Source organism: Haliotis rufescens, unplaced genomic scaffold, assembly GCF_023055435.1.
Source record: "Haliotis rufescens isolate VD_foot unplaced genomic scaffold, xgHalRufe1.0.p SCAF_110, whole genome shotgun sequence".
Taxonomy (NCBI): domain Eukaryota; kingdom Metazoa; phylum Mollusca; class Gastropoda; order Lepetellida; family Haliotidae; genus Haliotis; species Haliotis rufescens.
Window position 1 is genome coordinate 259,616 of NW_025963792.1, and position 17,288 is coordinate 276,903.

At 45.1% G+C, this 17,288-nt stretch overlaps 1 protein-coding gene across 1 annotated transcript; it reads right to left on the reverse strand.

The window, feature by feature from the left end:
• Nucleotides 1-8,392: 8,392 nt before the first annotated feature.
• Nucleotides 8,393-16,904, reverse strand: LOC124151296 (kyphoscoliosis peptidase-like). Its single transcript, XM_048393005.1, has 5 exons — nucleotides 16,796-16,904; nucleotides 13,957-14,889; nucleotides 11,829-11,944; nucleotides 10,970-11,086; nucleotides 8,393-10,483 (listed from the first exon to the last, which is right to left on the reverse strand). Exons 2-5 carry the CDS (start codon nucleotides 14,845-14,847, stop codon nucleotides 9,169-9,171), a joined length of 2,439 nt encoding a protein of 812 aa, XP_048248962.1. The 5' UTR covers nucleotides 14,848-14,889; nucleotides 16,796-16,904; the 3' UTR covers nucleotides 8,393-9,168.
• Nucleotides 16,905-17,288: the final 384 nt, after the last annotated feature.

Sequence of the window (17,288 nt, forward strand, 5' to 3'; positions counted from 1 at the left end):
GATGTGGACTCCATGACGTCTTACAAGGCGGGGTGGTCGGGTAGCCTAGTGGTTAAAGCGTTCGCTCGTCATGCTGAAGACCCGGGTTCGATTCCCGACATGGGTACAATGTGTGAAGCCCATTTCCGGTGTCCCCCGCCGTGATATTGCTGGAATATTGCTAAAAGCAGCGTAAAACCATACACACTCTTACAAGGCAACTCATCTTTCAAGCATGGCCTTTCTCTTTTATCTATTCATTCTTTACTTTTTTCTTAACTTTTACAACGAACATGTGCACAGACATGACAGACGCACAGACAGCCAACGCAGACGACATCTCAACTCAGCCTCTACCCTCGGTTCAGCATCCTATTGGAGTTGAGATCAATCAAGACACAAAGAGTCAGTTCAATTTATCCCTGTTTAATGATGACACCTAATACACTTCAACTTAGATACAGGGCAAACAATGCGAAACAATGCGAAAAAAGTGGATGACAACCTTCGTCATCGTCATCACACAGGTAGCCTGCTCAATGTTGCAACGAGTGCTGCTGTTGCTGCTGCTTCTGTTGGTGAAGGTGTTGCTGCTGCGGCTGCTACTGCCGGTTTGTATAGTGCTGAAATGAGTTCTGGTGCGTTAGCATGGAGACACGAAATTCATCACGTTCACGTTCATGTCTGTGCATGTCGATTCACCTTTAGAATTCAGGCGTCCGTTCCACACCATGATCGTAGCGCTAAGGTGATCGCCACTCACCTACTTTAACTTAGGCGAACGACTGTCATTGCGCTACATTACGATCGCCTTGTGGAAGGAGACCTTGCACCTCAAAGATTACAATCATGTCATAATACCACGATGATGTCATTTGTGGAATTTCGTTGCTAGATCCTTCGCCAATGTGACGTCAACCTAGCAACAAAGTTCCTGGGTCATCGACTGTGTATAAGCTCGTCTCAGTGATCTATCATCTCCATACGCAATCGCCACACCAGTAAGTGTTCTGTCAGGAGACAGGTGGCAGGCTATCCGTGCCTTTGCAGCACAGCACCTATGTGTGTGAAGAGTTAGTCTCTCACGATCAAACGGCCCTTTTCAGGGCCACCCATCTCTCCCAAAAGAATGCTTTTCATCCTTTGCTTTGACTACCCTCTCACCACCCACCCACCAAAACAAAAAAAACCTCTTCCTCCTCCCTCCCTCCCTCTCCTCAGCCGCCGCCGCTGTCGCCGCCATCTTGGATTGGGAGATGCCCCCTCGGAAACGGACGTGCCGCCATCTTGGAGGCGCGCGCAACCGGAACAGAAAATGCCGCCTTCTTGGATGCGCACGCGCCACCGGAACCGGTATCACGACGTCATCCATGACCCACAATGCCCTGCGCAGTTCACGTGAGCCTGTCCTCCCGATCCCGCAGTCGCCTTTTACGACAAGCATATTTGCCTTTTGCGGCAAGCAGGGGTTGCTGAAGATTTATTCTAACCGGGATCTTCACGGGTCTGTAAAAAAAGTGAGACACCCAAGTATGTATTGATAAATAACATGAAATCAAACTAAATATCGGTTACCCATACTTGGGTTGTCAATCAGACTTGAAGAGGTCATATTACACCGATGTCGTGTACATTTATTAAAAGTTGAGGATCCTCCATTCCGTATCCCTTAAGATGACATAATCACTGGCAAGCATGTCCTTCTTGATTGTGTTGATTTTTCCATCATGAGGAATAAATATTTTATATGTTCACCCATAAGGGATCCTTTTAATCAGAAATTTAATTATTGTTGTTCTAAAAAAAAGAGTTGAATAATTGATCAATTTGAATGTGATAAGTTATGTATTTTTATGAATTGGTAGTATTTGACAATTAACGAATATTGTCAGTTGATTGGGGTTGAAGTAGTGTAAAATCATTGTGCCTCTGAGTGGGTATGTAAGCCTGCGTTATTCAATTATTGTTATGTGTACCAGAGTTTTATTCGAAGAATATTTATTCGTTTTAATCTCTGGCTGAGTGTCCATCATCACCAGTGACTTAAGGGTGTAATGGTGTAAGTCCTGCAGGGGTCCATGCAGGTAGCGCAGTAGTTTTATGTACTTGAGTTGCCTGGCTGCACGTCTATCATTAAGTCGTGGTGCTGCCTCAGTGTGCGCTGCTGTTTGTTTTATGTTTATGTGTTGTTTTTATCAGGGAATACAAGATGCCTACGCCATAAATCGCAAAGAACAATCGAGAACGAAGCGCGGTTTATTTCACAATGAAACATTGTTCTATTGTTACTTGTACAGAAATCTGTACGTAAGAGAACCTAGTGTGTAACCAAACAAAACAATCACGTTTTATTATACTGATTCCGCAGTATCCACTGAGAAAGGTGCCAGTTGAAGGTTCATGGTATGGTAAAGAACCTCGTGGTGAAAACGTTCTCAACAAAATGATGTAAAGTTACTGCAATAAGACATCGGTAGAACAGAAAAGGAAATTAAGCCACACACTTCAGGGGGAAACTGTTCATCAGGCTACCCTATGCAAGCGACAGAATCTAGCAACTTTTAAACTATAGCTGTTGCAAATACCGAACCAAATATGCTGTCACAAATCGAAGTATCCGCCTATCAAAATGTCGGCATAGGGATTTTGTCAGCAGTGCAACTTTCAATAATTCGCACAGTACTAGTGCACTTCAGATTCAAAACAAATCTGAATGAACTCGCTTTAACTTTATATTTAATCTCACAGTTCGCATGCATTTGTCGACTGTTAGAAATGTTCTCATACATGTTGCTAATTTTGTAAATGCTTCATGAATTCCGTTATTCTGGTTGACAATGAAATAGTATATTCTCATCTTTCATTGTTTTTAAGTTTCCTTTATTGAGGCTCTTCAGGAAAGACCAAGCTAAACCCCTGTACTTCTCTGACATTGACGAGATTGAATTCTTTTCAGGGAGTGATTATTATTTGAATACGGATAATTATTTTTAAAGCTTTTAGATTTTATAAACATATTACATGAGGCTGTAAATGTGATACATCGTAACCGTTGTTTATCGTACAATAAAACACTGCATGGAGAATAAACCACCCTATATGTACACCCCGAGTTTATTCTCCTTGCACTGTTTTATTATACGATAAAGAAGTCCCACTAGTCGTTTATTTCTTAAATGTGACTTTAGAATACTCACATGCACATGTACTCATGTTTTATTCATTTTTGCTTCAAGGAAAACAAATAAGTTTTGAATGTTAATATGTTGAAATTAAAGAAGTAAAACAACAATAGGGTATTCACCGCATTGCAAATTCATGAGCCCGAATGTATCTTGACTGCGTCTACGTGTTCACTGACTATTTGTTTCGTAACTGAAGTAGCAACTTTGTTAAAATCAAGAAACCTTTTACTACCGCTTCACAGTTCTTTGCCTTACCAACCTTTCCGATTCGAATCCCCCTCATATGCTACTGATACTCCCTGAATCTTGCGACCCGTGAAGATCCGGTGTAGAATAGGTCTTCAGCAACCCACGCTTTCCGTAAAAAGTAATTAGGCGACTAACGGGATCGGGTGGTCAGGCTCGCTGATTTGATTGAAGCATGTCATCGATCCCAATTATGTGGATCGATGCTCGTGATATCAATCACTGGATTGTCTGGTCCAGACTCGATTATTTACAGACCGCCGTCATATGGATGGAATATTGCTGAGTGCGGCGTAAAACAACAAACCAACCAAATCAACCCTGAATCTTGCATTATCTCAATAATTCGAGAAGTAGCCCGATTCGGTTCGGAGGATTGGGACCCCCCTCTAAACGTTGCAGCATGTAGTCCGTTCAGGTTTTCTTGGCCTTTCTTGTCATGTTGCACCATTTCTCCCTCACTTATGGGCGGTCGGGTAGCCTAGTGGTTAAAGCGTTCGCTCGTCACGCCGAAGACCCGGGTTCGATTCCCGACATGGGTACAATGTGTGAAGCCCATTTCTGGTGTCCCCCGCCGTGATATTGCTGGAATATTGCTAAAAGCGGCGTAAAACCATATTCACTCACTCACTCTCCCTCACATCATCAACAGATCGAAGCGCTACGCCCTTCATGTACTGCCTCAGTGATAGCCATCGATGTAGCAGGCTCCTTCTTATTGGTTACTTCACTGCTCTTCATGAAGTACGTGTGAATTTCTCTCGACCAATGACTGAATGATATTTTCTTCATTTCCTATTTCTTTTCTATGTTATTTCCCCTTGAGTTGACACTGTTTCGGCATTATTCGATACGACACAGTGACGGATGTACGAACGCTAGGAATTCTGGAATAATATTTACCTGAGTGATGCTTAAATCAATATGTTAAACTTTAACCGAGTGGTTAGGTAACCTAAAGGTTATCTATCGATTCCGCAAGAATAATATAACGGCTGGTTAACGGATGTGTGGTTAAATATTTAATGGTTGGTTAGGAGTTAACTAGATGTTAAAATAATCGGGCCAAGCCATTGGACGATTTCGGAACCGCAAGCAACACACCCGAAACATTGCACGTTGACTGGACGATGCCATTGCTCCGTGCACGTGGGTAGTGGTACTTTGTTTTAAATTTTGATCCTTCAGCGAAAGGTCGTCAAATCGCTCTGAGCCATGAGTATTGTGTTTTTTCCTTACCCACAGTAACGCATACTCTCTCTATTCAAGCTTCATTGCAGAAGTTGTGATCAGAATGGGAATGCGTCGTTTACAATGTGACACGCCTGGTAGGCAGATCTTGCCAATATGTTCTTTGCCTCTTTGGAACAGGATTTTGCAGTATTAAAATGTTAATGATCGACCCCGCACAGGGCTATATGAGTCCAGTGTTTGTAGGCGTCCTAACGAACGTCTTGATAACGTCAACGTAAGACAACATGATAGATTTTAGGTTAAACTAAACTGAGTCAAAATAAAAACATCACATTTTTAAAAGTAATCTCATATATGATATACAACGGACACATGTATCAGAGAGGATAATTTTTAATCATTAATGTCCAAAGAAGGATTTTAATTAACAGTGGTAACCATAATTTGTTCGAAGCACCTACGGTATTCGGTAATGACATCAACAGTTTAAATCATAAGTCCCAAGCACGAGAATCTGATGGCACACAAGTTCAGTAGCGTGTATGGCCACCATGTGCGTTGACAACTGCCACACAACGCCTCCGCATGGACCTTGTGATGCTTGTGAACACATGATTAGGAAGATGACGCCATTGTTGCTGCAAAATGGTGCCAAGATCTTGCAAATTCTGTGGTTGGTTCTGGCGAGTGCGCAGACTTCTGCCAAGAGCATCCCAGACGTGTTCGATGGGATTGAGAACTTGACGGCCAGTCCATGACGTTGACTCCCGCATTCTGAAGGAAATTCCTTGTCCAAATTGCTGTGTGGGGTCTGGCATTGTCGTGTTGGAAAATCAAAACGGGTCCATGTGCTGCCATAAAAGGCAGAAGTACCTGGTCGCGGTAAGCAGCAGCGTTGAGGTTGCCACGGATGACAAGAACCCTGGAACGTGCATTGCCACAGAAAACACCCCACACCATGACACTTCCGCCTCGAAATCTGTCAACTTCCTGTACACAACACTGGGCGTAACGTTCATGACTGCGCCTCCACACCCTCGCCCTACCATCAGCAAATCGAAGATTAAATCGGGATTCATCTCTGAAGACGACTTGATTCCAATTCTTCTGAGTCCATCGTAAGTGTCGCTGTGCCTACAATTGACGTTGACGTCTGTGTAATTGAGTCAGAACCGGCCCGCAGTATGGCCGTCGTGCTTAAAGGTGAGCTGTTCTCAGGCGGTTTCGAACAGTTTGCGCACTCAGTCTACCCCTTAACAGTTCATTTCTGGTTGATGTAGCCGTCAAAAATCGGTTACGGGGGTGACGTAAGACAATCTGACGATCCTCTGCATGTGACGTCACACGTGATCGACCTGGCCGAGGGCGATCAGCGGTGGTACGCGTTTGCTGTAGACGCGTCTGTAAATCATAAACAGTCCGTCGACTACAACACATCGTCCTTGCGACTTCAGCTACGGACGTTCCCGTCTGCAACATGCCGAGTGCACGTTCACGTTGCACATTTGAAAGGCGTGGCATGACAAATGGCTGTAAAGACTTTTGTTTTCTTGTATTTTTCTTTTTTGTTAATGACTGCTAACAAGTATGGCTGAAAACACATGCGGCTTTATGGCCACGTGACCAGTACCACGTGAAAAAACACGTTTGCCACTATAGTGCTGTGCACATGATTTTGATCGATTCACCTGCACAAAAACGGGTGTAATCTGAAGACCTGGCCATTACTGGTCAAAATGTTAAAATTTTAGGATTGTGAAGTTTTTAATTTGGTTCAGCATATTTTAAATTGCAACTGGGCGGTGGGGTAGCCACTTGTTCAAAGCGCTGTCTTTTCACGCCGGGTTCAATTCATAACATGAGAACACTGTGTGAAGTCAGTCTGTGGTGTTCCCCGCCGTGGTATTGCTTGAACATTTCTATTAGCGGCGCAAAAGCATCCTTATTCACGTACGTAAATTGCAACTACTATCATATATTCTCAGAGGGAAGGTAGTGTGTTCCTTCATAATGCCGCTTGAAGAATGGAGGATGAGACTCACACCCTGGAATCATTCATGTGGTGGTAGACTGGCAAGGTCGTTTCTCTGTGTTTACATGTCTACATATACGATAGACATAAACGAGAGCTCCATTGTTTTCCTTTAAACAGTTTATTTCGAAGAAATGAAGTTGGTCGCATGTGTGATGAATATCTAGCAAGCATCAGGGTACGGATGATGCAGTTATGGTTGCTTCAGATGGGGCTGTGCAGTATGGTGATGATCCTCAGAACTATTCTGAAGGAACTGACCAGGATGTCACAGAGACAACCAATAATCCAGAGTGTCCTTCACGAAGTCAGCGGCAGACTGATGCTGGAGTATGTACTTCTTGCTTTACCTCCATAGTGAGTGAGTGAGTATGGTTTTACGCCGCTTTTAGCAATATTCCAGCAATATCACGGCGGGGGACACCAGAAATGGGCTTCACACATTGTACCCATGTCGGGAATCGAACCCGGGTCTTCGGCGTGACGAGCGAACGCTTTAACCATTAGGCTACCCGACCGCCCTTTACCTCCATATGTTAAATAGACAAGCATAATACCAGTGTATACTAGGGGTGTCACGACAAATCGAACTATCGATATATTGCTATTGGTGAGCACTTAAAATCAATAAATCGATTGTTTAATCAGTTTCCGATCAATAGTATCGATTTCAGTTAGGAATATCGATAGTTTCGATTGTATTTACCATATCAATAAAATACATTCAACGCTGTCAATTTTTTTTTCTTTTGATCATGCGTGGTGGTTATTTACACATGCTGATGTGGAAGTTTCTTTTTCTTAAATTATTCGGGTAAAGAAAAAACAAATCAGTCATATCTCAAACTTTGCTATTTATTTGTTGTTATGGTCAGAAACGGGAACTGGACCGAGATCAAATAATGACTGGGAACCGTCACGTGTCCGAGGACGTAAGGTTGTTCAACTTCCCTTCTGCGAGTGAAGATGGAGACTGGACGTTATGACGTGCAGCACCATCCCGACTCCCGTGTACCCGCGTGACCCTTGTTAACACATTCGCTTACTTTCCCACTACTGGGAGTCCCAGACCGACGTAAATGTTGAGATGTGGGATGACATTGATGGAAGTGGGATGAGTGATCCGTCTCAGCTGCAGTACCTGCTGTTCTCTTAACCCTTGTCCTGCTGCATCCGTGTTGGAAGCTGTGGGGTTAATCATGGATTTGGTTTGGTTTGGTTTGTTATTTTACGCCGCACTCAGCATTATTCCAGCTACATGACGGTGATCTGTAAATAATCGAGACTGGACCAGCCAATCCAGTGATTAATATCATGAGCATCAGTCCACGCAATTGGGATTGATGACATGCATCAACCAAGTCAGCGAGCCTGACCACCCGATCCCGTTAGTCGCCTCTTACGTCGAGTATAGTTGCCTCATACGGCAAGCATCGGTTGCTGAAGATTGCTCTCTTGCACCCTGTGGACGATCCCTCTCTTGCACCCACCCTTTGATGGACCCCTCTTTTGCAACCCCGTGGAGTACCCCTCTCCTGCACCCCGTGCGAGCACGTCCCCCCCCCCCCCCCCCCCCCCCCTCACCCGGCTTCCTTTGAGGGAACCCTCTCTTGCGTATATCAAATAATGGCCTGCAATTTATATATAAACTATATACAGATTTACTGCTATTTAAGCAATATCCCAAGTTAGTTAATTGGATACAAGGATTGACACAACTCTGAAATCATTTTATCAATTATTGTTTATTGTAACGTCGTGCATGACACTGACAAATTCGACTTACCCATAGTGATGACATATAGCAATCGTTTCATGATCATGCTAAATATTCCTCCTCATTAAAAAGGGACATGGCATGAAGGGGATTATTGTGGTCCTCGCGACCTGCCTTATTTCAGAAACAAACATAACTTAAAGAAATCGTGTTAAGATGTGTTCACATAAACGGGAATAAGATTTCATTTCAACACCATACGCTGCAATTAAGGCTGATGAGTCGAACATACGATACTGGGTTAATATACATATTATAGTGGGTGGGTGAGCGAGTTTGTATTGTGTTACTAAGCTTTTAGCAATATTCCACCAATATCACGGCGGGGGACACCGGAAAATGGGCTTCACACATTGTTGCCGTGTGGGGAATCGAACCCGGGTCTTAGGCGTGACGAGCCAGCGCTTTAACCACTAGGCTACCCCGCCGCCCCTCACATGATTATGGTTGAGTCGTATGGCGGACTCCTCTGCCAGGTGGACCTCCACACCAACGGAACATATGTCAGTTTGTAGTAAATACATGAATGCGCATCAAACATCTGGACGGACTGTCTGTAATAGTCAATAAGTATATTCTCTGTTGATATATTTTAATAACTACCGGAAGTAAATATAAAAACAAACACAAATCCGGTGTTTTCTTTTCTACTGAAGAAAGTGATCACAGACCTAATCTGTTTCTTAACCTTATCAAGCGGTCAAGGCTGTTAGCGTTAAGCTAGTTCGATGTCTTTGTTGAAATGCACCTTTAAGTCACACGATTCTGTACGTGTACAGGCCATGAAAGCTAGAACTATCGCCAGAGGTACCATACACACTTAACTCTTCTCCCTTTGACGGCGTCTTAAAGGTAAAGTTGAACTCTTTACCTTCCTTCTCCTTCACTTGTTTGTTGACCATTAACTCAGTTAAACTATCTGAGCTTAGTTTAAGTCGGACATCCTGATTGGCTGGAAGATCACCAGAGAGAGGCTCATGCAGATGGCAGCCATATTTCTGAGCAGCAGTGTAAGCATCGGGGAAAGGGAGAACATTGCTTACAGCTTTTTTGCTTTCAATCAAAAAGTCAGCAACATGGTCAAACGAACATGACTCTGAGTTCTCGGGATGTTTTCCAAATAGTGTTAACTTATAAAAGCCAACGTCGGGTACTCTTGCTTTAAGAACAAGTGTATTGCCCTCATAAAAGTCAAATACATATCGATCCAGGTCAGTCTGAGTAGAGTCTGCTTGTTCAAGACGCAGTGAGATGGGGACAAGCTTCGACGTCTTGATCCTGAGTTCTACTTCGCCAGTCGATGTAGTCAGAACATCCTTTCCCAATATGTCGCTGGTAAAGCCATATTGAATGGCGTCTTGACTTGCACCCCAGGATCCCTGCTTCTTAGGGTATGGACGCAGACCTTTGACAACAGACTGACATCGCAAAACAAAGGTGATGAGTGAGTGGTGTGTGGTACCTGATGATGATTCTGACTTGCCATAGATCTCCAGGTTGTATTTGCCTTCGGCAGGTGGAGAAACTCTAACTGTATACTTGTCTCCTTGTTTCCTTAAGAGGACATACTGGCTGTATTCCCGCTGTGTGTTCTTCTCCTTCAAGTCACACAATATTCCACTGAGTTTTACATTTCGAGTCTTGAAGCTGATTTCACACTCATTTTCCACTGTGATCACTTGAGTCTTGTGGCTCGTACATTCAAACCCCCATGCGATACCATTGGTCATTGGAGTTTGAGCATTGCTGAACTCCTCGAGAGACAACGGTTTTTTCAACAGCTGCAGAGGGATACTTGCTTCTAAATTCTTGTCAGCATATGGAAAATGTTTGATGACAAAATCCTCAGGATCAGTGAGGAAATATAATTCTTCGAACTCTTTCTCGTACTTATGGTCGTTGTTCACGTGTCCTGCTCCCCACGTACACTCAATATGGCGCCACTCTCCCTGAACATACACAACGTTCCACGCATGGTCCGTTTCCGTATTTAGTGTGAAGGGATTTTCTGGATTGTAGCCGAACCCTTTGGCGAAACCAGAGACCCGTTTGCAAGGTATCTTGCATTCGCTGTCACGATAAAGGTAAACATAAAACCATTATTCATGTGTTAATGAGACATAGAAATTCATTGCATGTGTATGCTTTGTTTGTTTGTTTAACACCCCACTCAGCTATATTCAAGCTATATCAAGGCGGTCTGTAAATAATAGTCTGGACCAGACAATCCAGTGATTGATATCATGAGCATCGATCCATGCAATTGAGATCGATGACATGCATCAAGCAAGTCAGCGAGCCTAACCACACGATCCCGTTTGTCGCCTCTTACGACAAGTATAGTCGCCTTTTACAGCAAGCATGGGTTGCTGAATACCTATTCTCTACCCGGATCTTCACGGGTCGGTGTCAACAAGTGTTGCTTTACTCCAAATATGTTACTTTGTCATACTGGAATGGAGAACATTTGAAATTTCACATCTAGTTAAGGGTCGCTACAGTTAACTTATATTATAATTGAAAACGCAGTGTGTTTATGTCCTGAGGATGACCTACTCGCAGAGAGATTTAAAGAGTCTGGCATATCCTTCGCAGACACTAGATCCATGCTTCAGCACTGCATCGGGGTCCTGAGAGCCAATGTTGTCACTAAAGAACCCGGATACGTCGTAACTGTAAAATAAATAAGCAAATGAGATAAGAAAGGACGAAGTGCACATGCCATTTTGCCCACATTCCTAAGACACATAGAAAACAATTAGAAATTGTTATGGAAGTTTGCTTGTTTGTTGTTTAAAGATGCACTCAGCAATATTCCAGCTTTATGACGGCGGTCAGTAAATAATCGAGTCCGGACCAGACAATCCAATGACTGACATCATGCGCATCGATCCATGGCCACGCAGTTGGGATGTTGGGATACAATGACATGCATCAGGCAAGTCAGCGAGCAGCGAGCCTGACCACCCGATCCCGTTAGTCGCCTCTTACGACAAACACAGGGACCTTCTACGGCAAGCATGGGTTGCTGAAGACTTAATCTATCCCGGATCTCAACGAATTGTAATGAAAGTAATAAGATGCATTTGAATAACATACAGCACCTTTTGGATTCCTGGTTAGAATAGATCCTGTGCTTGTTGTACCATACGACATAATGGGTCGCCCCCATGAAGATGCTTGTCGTAAGAGGCCACTGACAGAATGGGATGGGGTTCGCTGACTTGGTTGATGCATGACATCGTGTACCAATTGCATAGATCAATGCTTGTGATGTCAATTACTGATATATCTGGTCTAGACTCGGTTAGTTACAGACAACCGCCATAAAGCTGTAATATTGCTGAGTTCGGAGTTTTACAACAAACAAACAAACAAACAACCACTACACACAACAAACCTGTACGGAACACACCTGATATTGTCACCAAGCCATCTGTAGAAGGCCCGGATTTTCTCCATGTCATTCCGGGCTGGCTTTACCAGGTACTGTGCTAGGGAGGTCACAGATGAGCGAGCACTGGCCGGAGCCTAGACAAAGTGCAAAAACAAGAACAGACAGTTACCCCGCACAGTACCGTTACCGTCATCAGATAAACCCGTTTTCCAGATTTATACATGCATGAAGACGTTCATTTCAGTAATTCCCTGAAAGCGGGCTTCATGGACAAACGGTCCGTTCTAACGGCTTAACTGTCATCAAAATTATTCAATTATCAGGAACTTGATTCTACGGCCAGGGACGTGTCCGTTGTTTAAACTGGATATCACAGCCCAAGGGTACCAATTGTTGTGACTCAGTGGTTAAAGGTTCCGGATATCGACAGGACAAACTTACTTGCCAGTATCTGCTGGTTCTGTGTTCGAATCCAAGGATCGTAATAATCATGATCCGTTATCTGTCACTTTAAGCTCACTCCGCCAATAATGATAGAGTTGAAATATTGTTAAAAGTCGTGTTAAACCCTGCAGGCCGACCCTGTAACCTGTTTGTCCTCTGAAAGTACGTCATACATAATTGTCGCTGCTGCCAGAATGTATATAAGTTTCTAGACAGAACTGATAGGCGAGTGAGTGAGTGAGTTGGATTTAACGCCGCTTTTAACAGTATTCCAGTTATATCACGGCGTGTCAGCTTAATGTGGGAGGAAAGCCCGAAGTGATGCAGGTCTCAGACGTTTACCACTTAGGTGAAACACACGAGCACGGTATGGTGATGACAAACCTAGAAACATTATCGGGGCGAACCGGGATTCGAACCCACAACCCTAGGTTTCTGCTCAAAGGACGCAACTGTGCACAGCGAATCGCGGCACAATATGGAGAGGGGTAGGTCTGCCATAGTAATGCCACCCAACACCACAAACGTTTCACCGCCAACTCTGTCATCGTTGACATTGGCTTGACGTTAATTTCGACGTTGCCAGCCACGAACACGCCTATCAAGGAAGTGCAAAGTGAATCGGGACTCATTTGAAAACGTGACCAGGGAAAAGTACTCCGTTTCGATTTCGTGTACACCATTGACGTTTTTGGGGGAATATGGCGATATGTGAGGCGCGCAATACGTGGTCACTAAACATGGAGATAAGCTGCACGAAACGATTTCTAATCGTCTGATCCATAACTCGTACTCCAGTAGCCCGATGAAAGTTTGTAGCAATTTGATTCGTCGTTTGAGCTGGATTTTATAGAGCCTGGTTCCGGATCACTCGAACCTGTACTGTTTTTGACCTCGGACGCCCTGAACGGGGTCGATCGTCAACATTTGAGTGTGTTGGTACCTGTTCCATAGTCTGCTAATTACAGACTGTGAAACATTTAACATATTGGTCACTGCACGCTGACTTCTGACAGTTTCCAGCATGCCAACAAACCATAGATGCGCTGCACGTTGCAGCCGCCGTATCGCTTGGTCATACACAAACAATGAGTGAGCGAGTTGGGTTTAACGCCGCTTTTAACAGCATTCCAGTCATATCACGGCGTGTCAACTTAATGTGTGAGGAAAGCTAGAAGTAAAACCCACGAGCACAGGTATGGTCGACAACCCTAGAAACATAATCGGAGCGAACCGGAATTCGAACCCACAATCATAGGTTTCTGGCGTACCAAAAAGGGACACAACTTTGCGCTGCGAATCGCGGCGCCTTAGACGACTGGGCCACCCGTGCCCCCTTACACAAACAATGAATTGAGTCAAGTAAGCAGAATAAGCAGATAAGCATAATCAATACGATTGACATAAATAATGGTCAAAATCAGGAATGACACCTAACGCATGTGTGTGGCGCTACTGCGTGAGGTACGTGCAAACTATGGGATGTGTTTTGGTGTTACGTATTGCAGATATAAACATTCTTGCAAAGGATGTTTGTCGTCAACATTAATTTTTGTTCTAAAATATGGTATAAACATTTATATTTCATGCCCCCTACATTTCTAAGGGTATATATTTGATTCTCATTCCACAGAGAAACGGTACGCTGACCGGCATCTTTCAAGAATACAGTCACTTAAACGCATCCTCCGCTTGTTCTCACCTTCAACGCATGCGCATCAATAGCAGCAAACGCTTGCGGAGAAGGCACCGCATCACTCTTCTTCTTTTTAGTGGGCTTCAGTGGAGGGTTGGGGTCGTTGCGTGTTGGATCTGCCCTGGCGGGGGTTGCTTCTGCTCTGGCGGGGGTTGGATCTGCTTGCGCGGGGGTTGGTTTTGCTCGGGCTGGGGTTGGATCTGCTTGGGCGGGGGTTGGATCTGCTTTGGGGGGGGTTTGAATCTGCTTGGGCGGGGGTTGGTTTTGCTCGGGCGGGGGTTGGATCTGCTTCGACGGGGTTTGGATCTGCTCGGGTGGGGGTTGCATCTGCTTGGGCGGGGTAATGATCTGCTTGGGCGGGGGTTGGATCTGCTCGGGCGGGGGTTGGATCTGTTTGGGCGTGGTTTGGATCTGCTTTGGCGGGGTTTGGATCTCCTTGGGCGGGGGTTGGTTTTGCTCTGTCGGGGGTTGGATCTGATTGGGCGGGGGTTGGATCTGCTTGGGCGGGGGTTGGATCTGCTTGGGCGGGGGTTGGATCTGCACGGGCGGAGGTTGGATCTGCTTGGGCGGGGTTTTGATCTGCTCGGGCGGGGGTTGGATATGCTTGCGCGGGGTTTTGATCTGCTCGGGCGGGGTTTTGATCTGCTCGGGCGGGGGTTGGATCTGCTCGGGCGGGGGTTGGATCTGCTTGGGCGGGGTTTTGATCTGCTCGGGCGGGGGTAGGATCTGCTTGGGCGGGATTTTGATCTGCTCGGGCGGGGGTTGGATCTGCTTGGGCGGGGATTTGATCTGCTCGGGCGGGGGTTGGATCTGCTTTGGCGGTGTTTTGATCTGCTCGGGTGGAGGTTGGACCTGCTTGGGCGGGGGTTGGATCTGCTCGGGCGGGGGGTGGTTCATGCACGCCGACTTGTCTCGATTTCATGCATCCCATAATGAAACCTGAAACAAAGAATTTATGGCTGTAGTCGAACATAGTCGAGAGATAATTCGTGAAATGTGTGAAAGTTGATTCACACCATCGGGCTATAGGCTGTGTGCAACCGAGCGGTTGCCAAACAACGCCCATCCACACCCTACAGTCAGTACAGCCATCCTAGACACCATCCACACCCTGCAGTCAGTACAGACATCTGAATCACCATCCACACCCTACAGTCAGTACAGACACCTGAATCACCATCCACACCCTACAGTCAGTACAGACATCTGAATCACCATCCACACCCTACAGTCAGTACAGCCATCTTAGACACCATCCACACCCTACAGTCGGTATAGCCAACTGAATCACCATCCACACCCTACAGTCACTACAGCCATCTTAGACACCATCCACACCCTACAGTCGGTACAGCCAACTGAATCACATTCCACACCCTACAGTCAGAACAGCCATCTGAATCACCATCCACACCCTACAGTCAGTACAGACATCTGAATCACCATCCACACCCTACAGTCAGTACAGACATCTGAATCACCATCCACACCCTACAGTCAGTACAGCCATCTTAGACACCATCCACACCCTACAGTCGGTATAGCCAACTGAATCACCATCCACACCCTACAGTCGGTACAGCCAGCTGAGAAACCATCCATACCCTACAGTCAGTACAGACATCTTAGACACCATCCACACCCTACAGTCAGAGCAGCCAATTGAATCACATTCCACACCCTACAGTCAGAACAGCCATCTGAATCACCATCCACACCCTACAGTCAGTACAGACATCTTAGACACCATCCACACCCTACAGTCAGTACAGACATCTGAATCACCATCCACACCCTACAGTCAGTACAGACATCTGAATCACCATCCACACCCTACAGTCAGTACAGCCATCTTAGACACCATCCACACCCTACAGTCAGTACAGACATCTGAATCACCATCCACACCCTACAGTCAGTACAGCCAGCTGAATCACCATCCACACCCTACAGTCAGTACAGCCAGCTGAATCGCCATCCACACCCTACAGTCAGTACAGCCAGCTGAATCACTATCCACACCCTACAGTCAGTACAGCCAGCTGAATCACCATCCACACCCTACAGTCAGTACCGCCAGCTGAATCACCATCCACACCCTACATTTTGTATAACTATCTGAATCACCATCCACACCCTACAGTCAGTACAGACATCTGAATCACCATCCACACCCTACAGTCAGTACCGCCAGCTGAATCACCATCCACACCCTACAGTCAGTACCGCCAGCTGAATCACCATCCACACCCTGCATTTTGTATAACTATCTGAATCACCATCCACACCCTAGATGGCAAGATGGTCCCTGCTGTTACCCTGCCTGGCCGTAGGCTCGGAGTCATCGCATGGTCTGAGTTGGGTATTCATGTTAAACTACGACACGGTATCACAGTTGGTGAGCAATAAGAACCGACATAAGTCCGGACTATTACAAGCAGCGACACACACATCACAAATGACTTCCGAATTTCAAGCTAAAGCTCCTAATAACCTTCATCCCCCATATAATAATACATACTCCATCTCAATTGGATTTACATTTTTTTTCGTGTGGGGTCCGTAAATATAAGCCCCCCCCCCCCCCCCCCCCCCACACACACACACACACACACACCCAGACCCCCACGCTGACTTATGTTTTTACTTTTTAATAATTTCATTAAGGAAATACAATAATATGATTCACAACATATAATGTCAAAGTCTAAACTCAATCATAAAAACACAATGCCTCAATCCATTGTTCACTGAATTAACATTTAAAGTGATGATTTTCACTTTTTCATAATTTTATAATTGTGCACATGCAAATTCATAATATGATACTTGGAAAGATACATACCTCAAACACATCCACCCATATGCCTTATGTGTTGCCAAGTGAATGCAGGATATGGCTCGAAGTTTGTGTATGATAAGTGACAGTACTATGAGTGTATATCTATCACTTATGTGCAGTGATTGGCCTGTTGCACCTAGTCCGAGTTGCCACAACACTACTCTTCAAATACACCGCGAGATAAACGTCATGTCAGTGACTACTGACCTGTAGACCTCGGAAGCACAAAACATTGAATAGACATTGAGTTATGGAAGATTGAACAATACATGTCAATTCTAATTTCTGACATCGACCCTACAAGAAGGCCTGAATAGTGGTGTCTCATCTTTGAACTGATCTGTATTGATGATATCCTGATCCATTGACAAATACTGTATATATTTCAACCTGACCGGCCTGTTGGTGTTATCATGATACCCGCCTTTAGTAAGAAACAGGATTCTGGGAAACATGAGTAGGGGAAGGAGGTGGGAGTGGGGTTCGGGTTTGGGGT

Excerpts from the sequence above, each read along its gene's own strand:
- LOC124151296 (XM_048393005.1), bottom strand. The coding sequence starts at position 14,847 with ATGAACCACCCCCCGCCCGAGCAGATCCAACCCCCGCCCAAGCAGGTC. Across the intron at positions 11,945-13,956 it reads TTGATGCGCATGCGTTGAAG|GCTCCGGCCAGTGCTCGCTC; the intron begins GTGAGAACAAGC and ends CACTTTGTCTAG. Across the intron at positions 10,484-10,969 it reads CTCTTTAAATCTCTCTGCGA|CGAATGCAAGATACCTTGCA; the intron begins GTAGGTCATCCT and ends TTATCGTGACAG.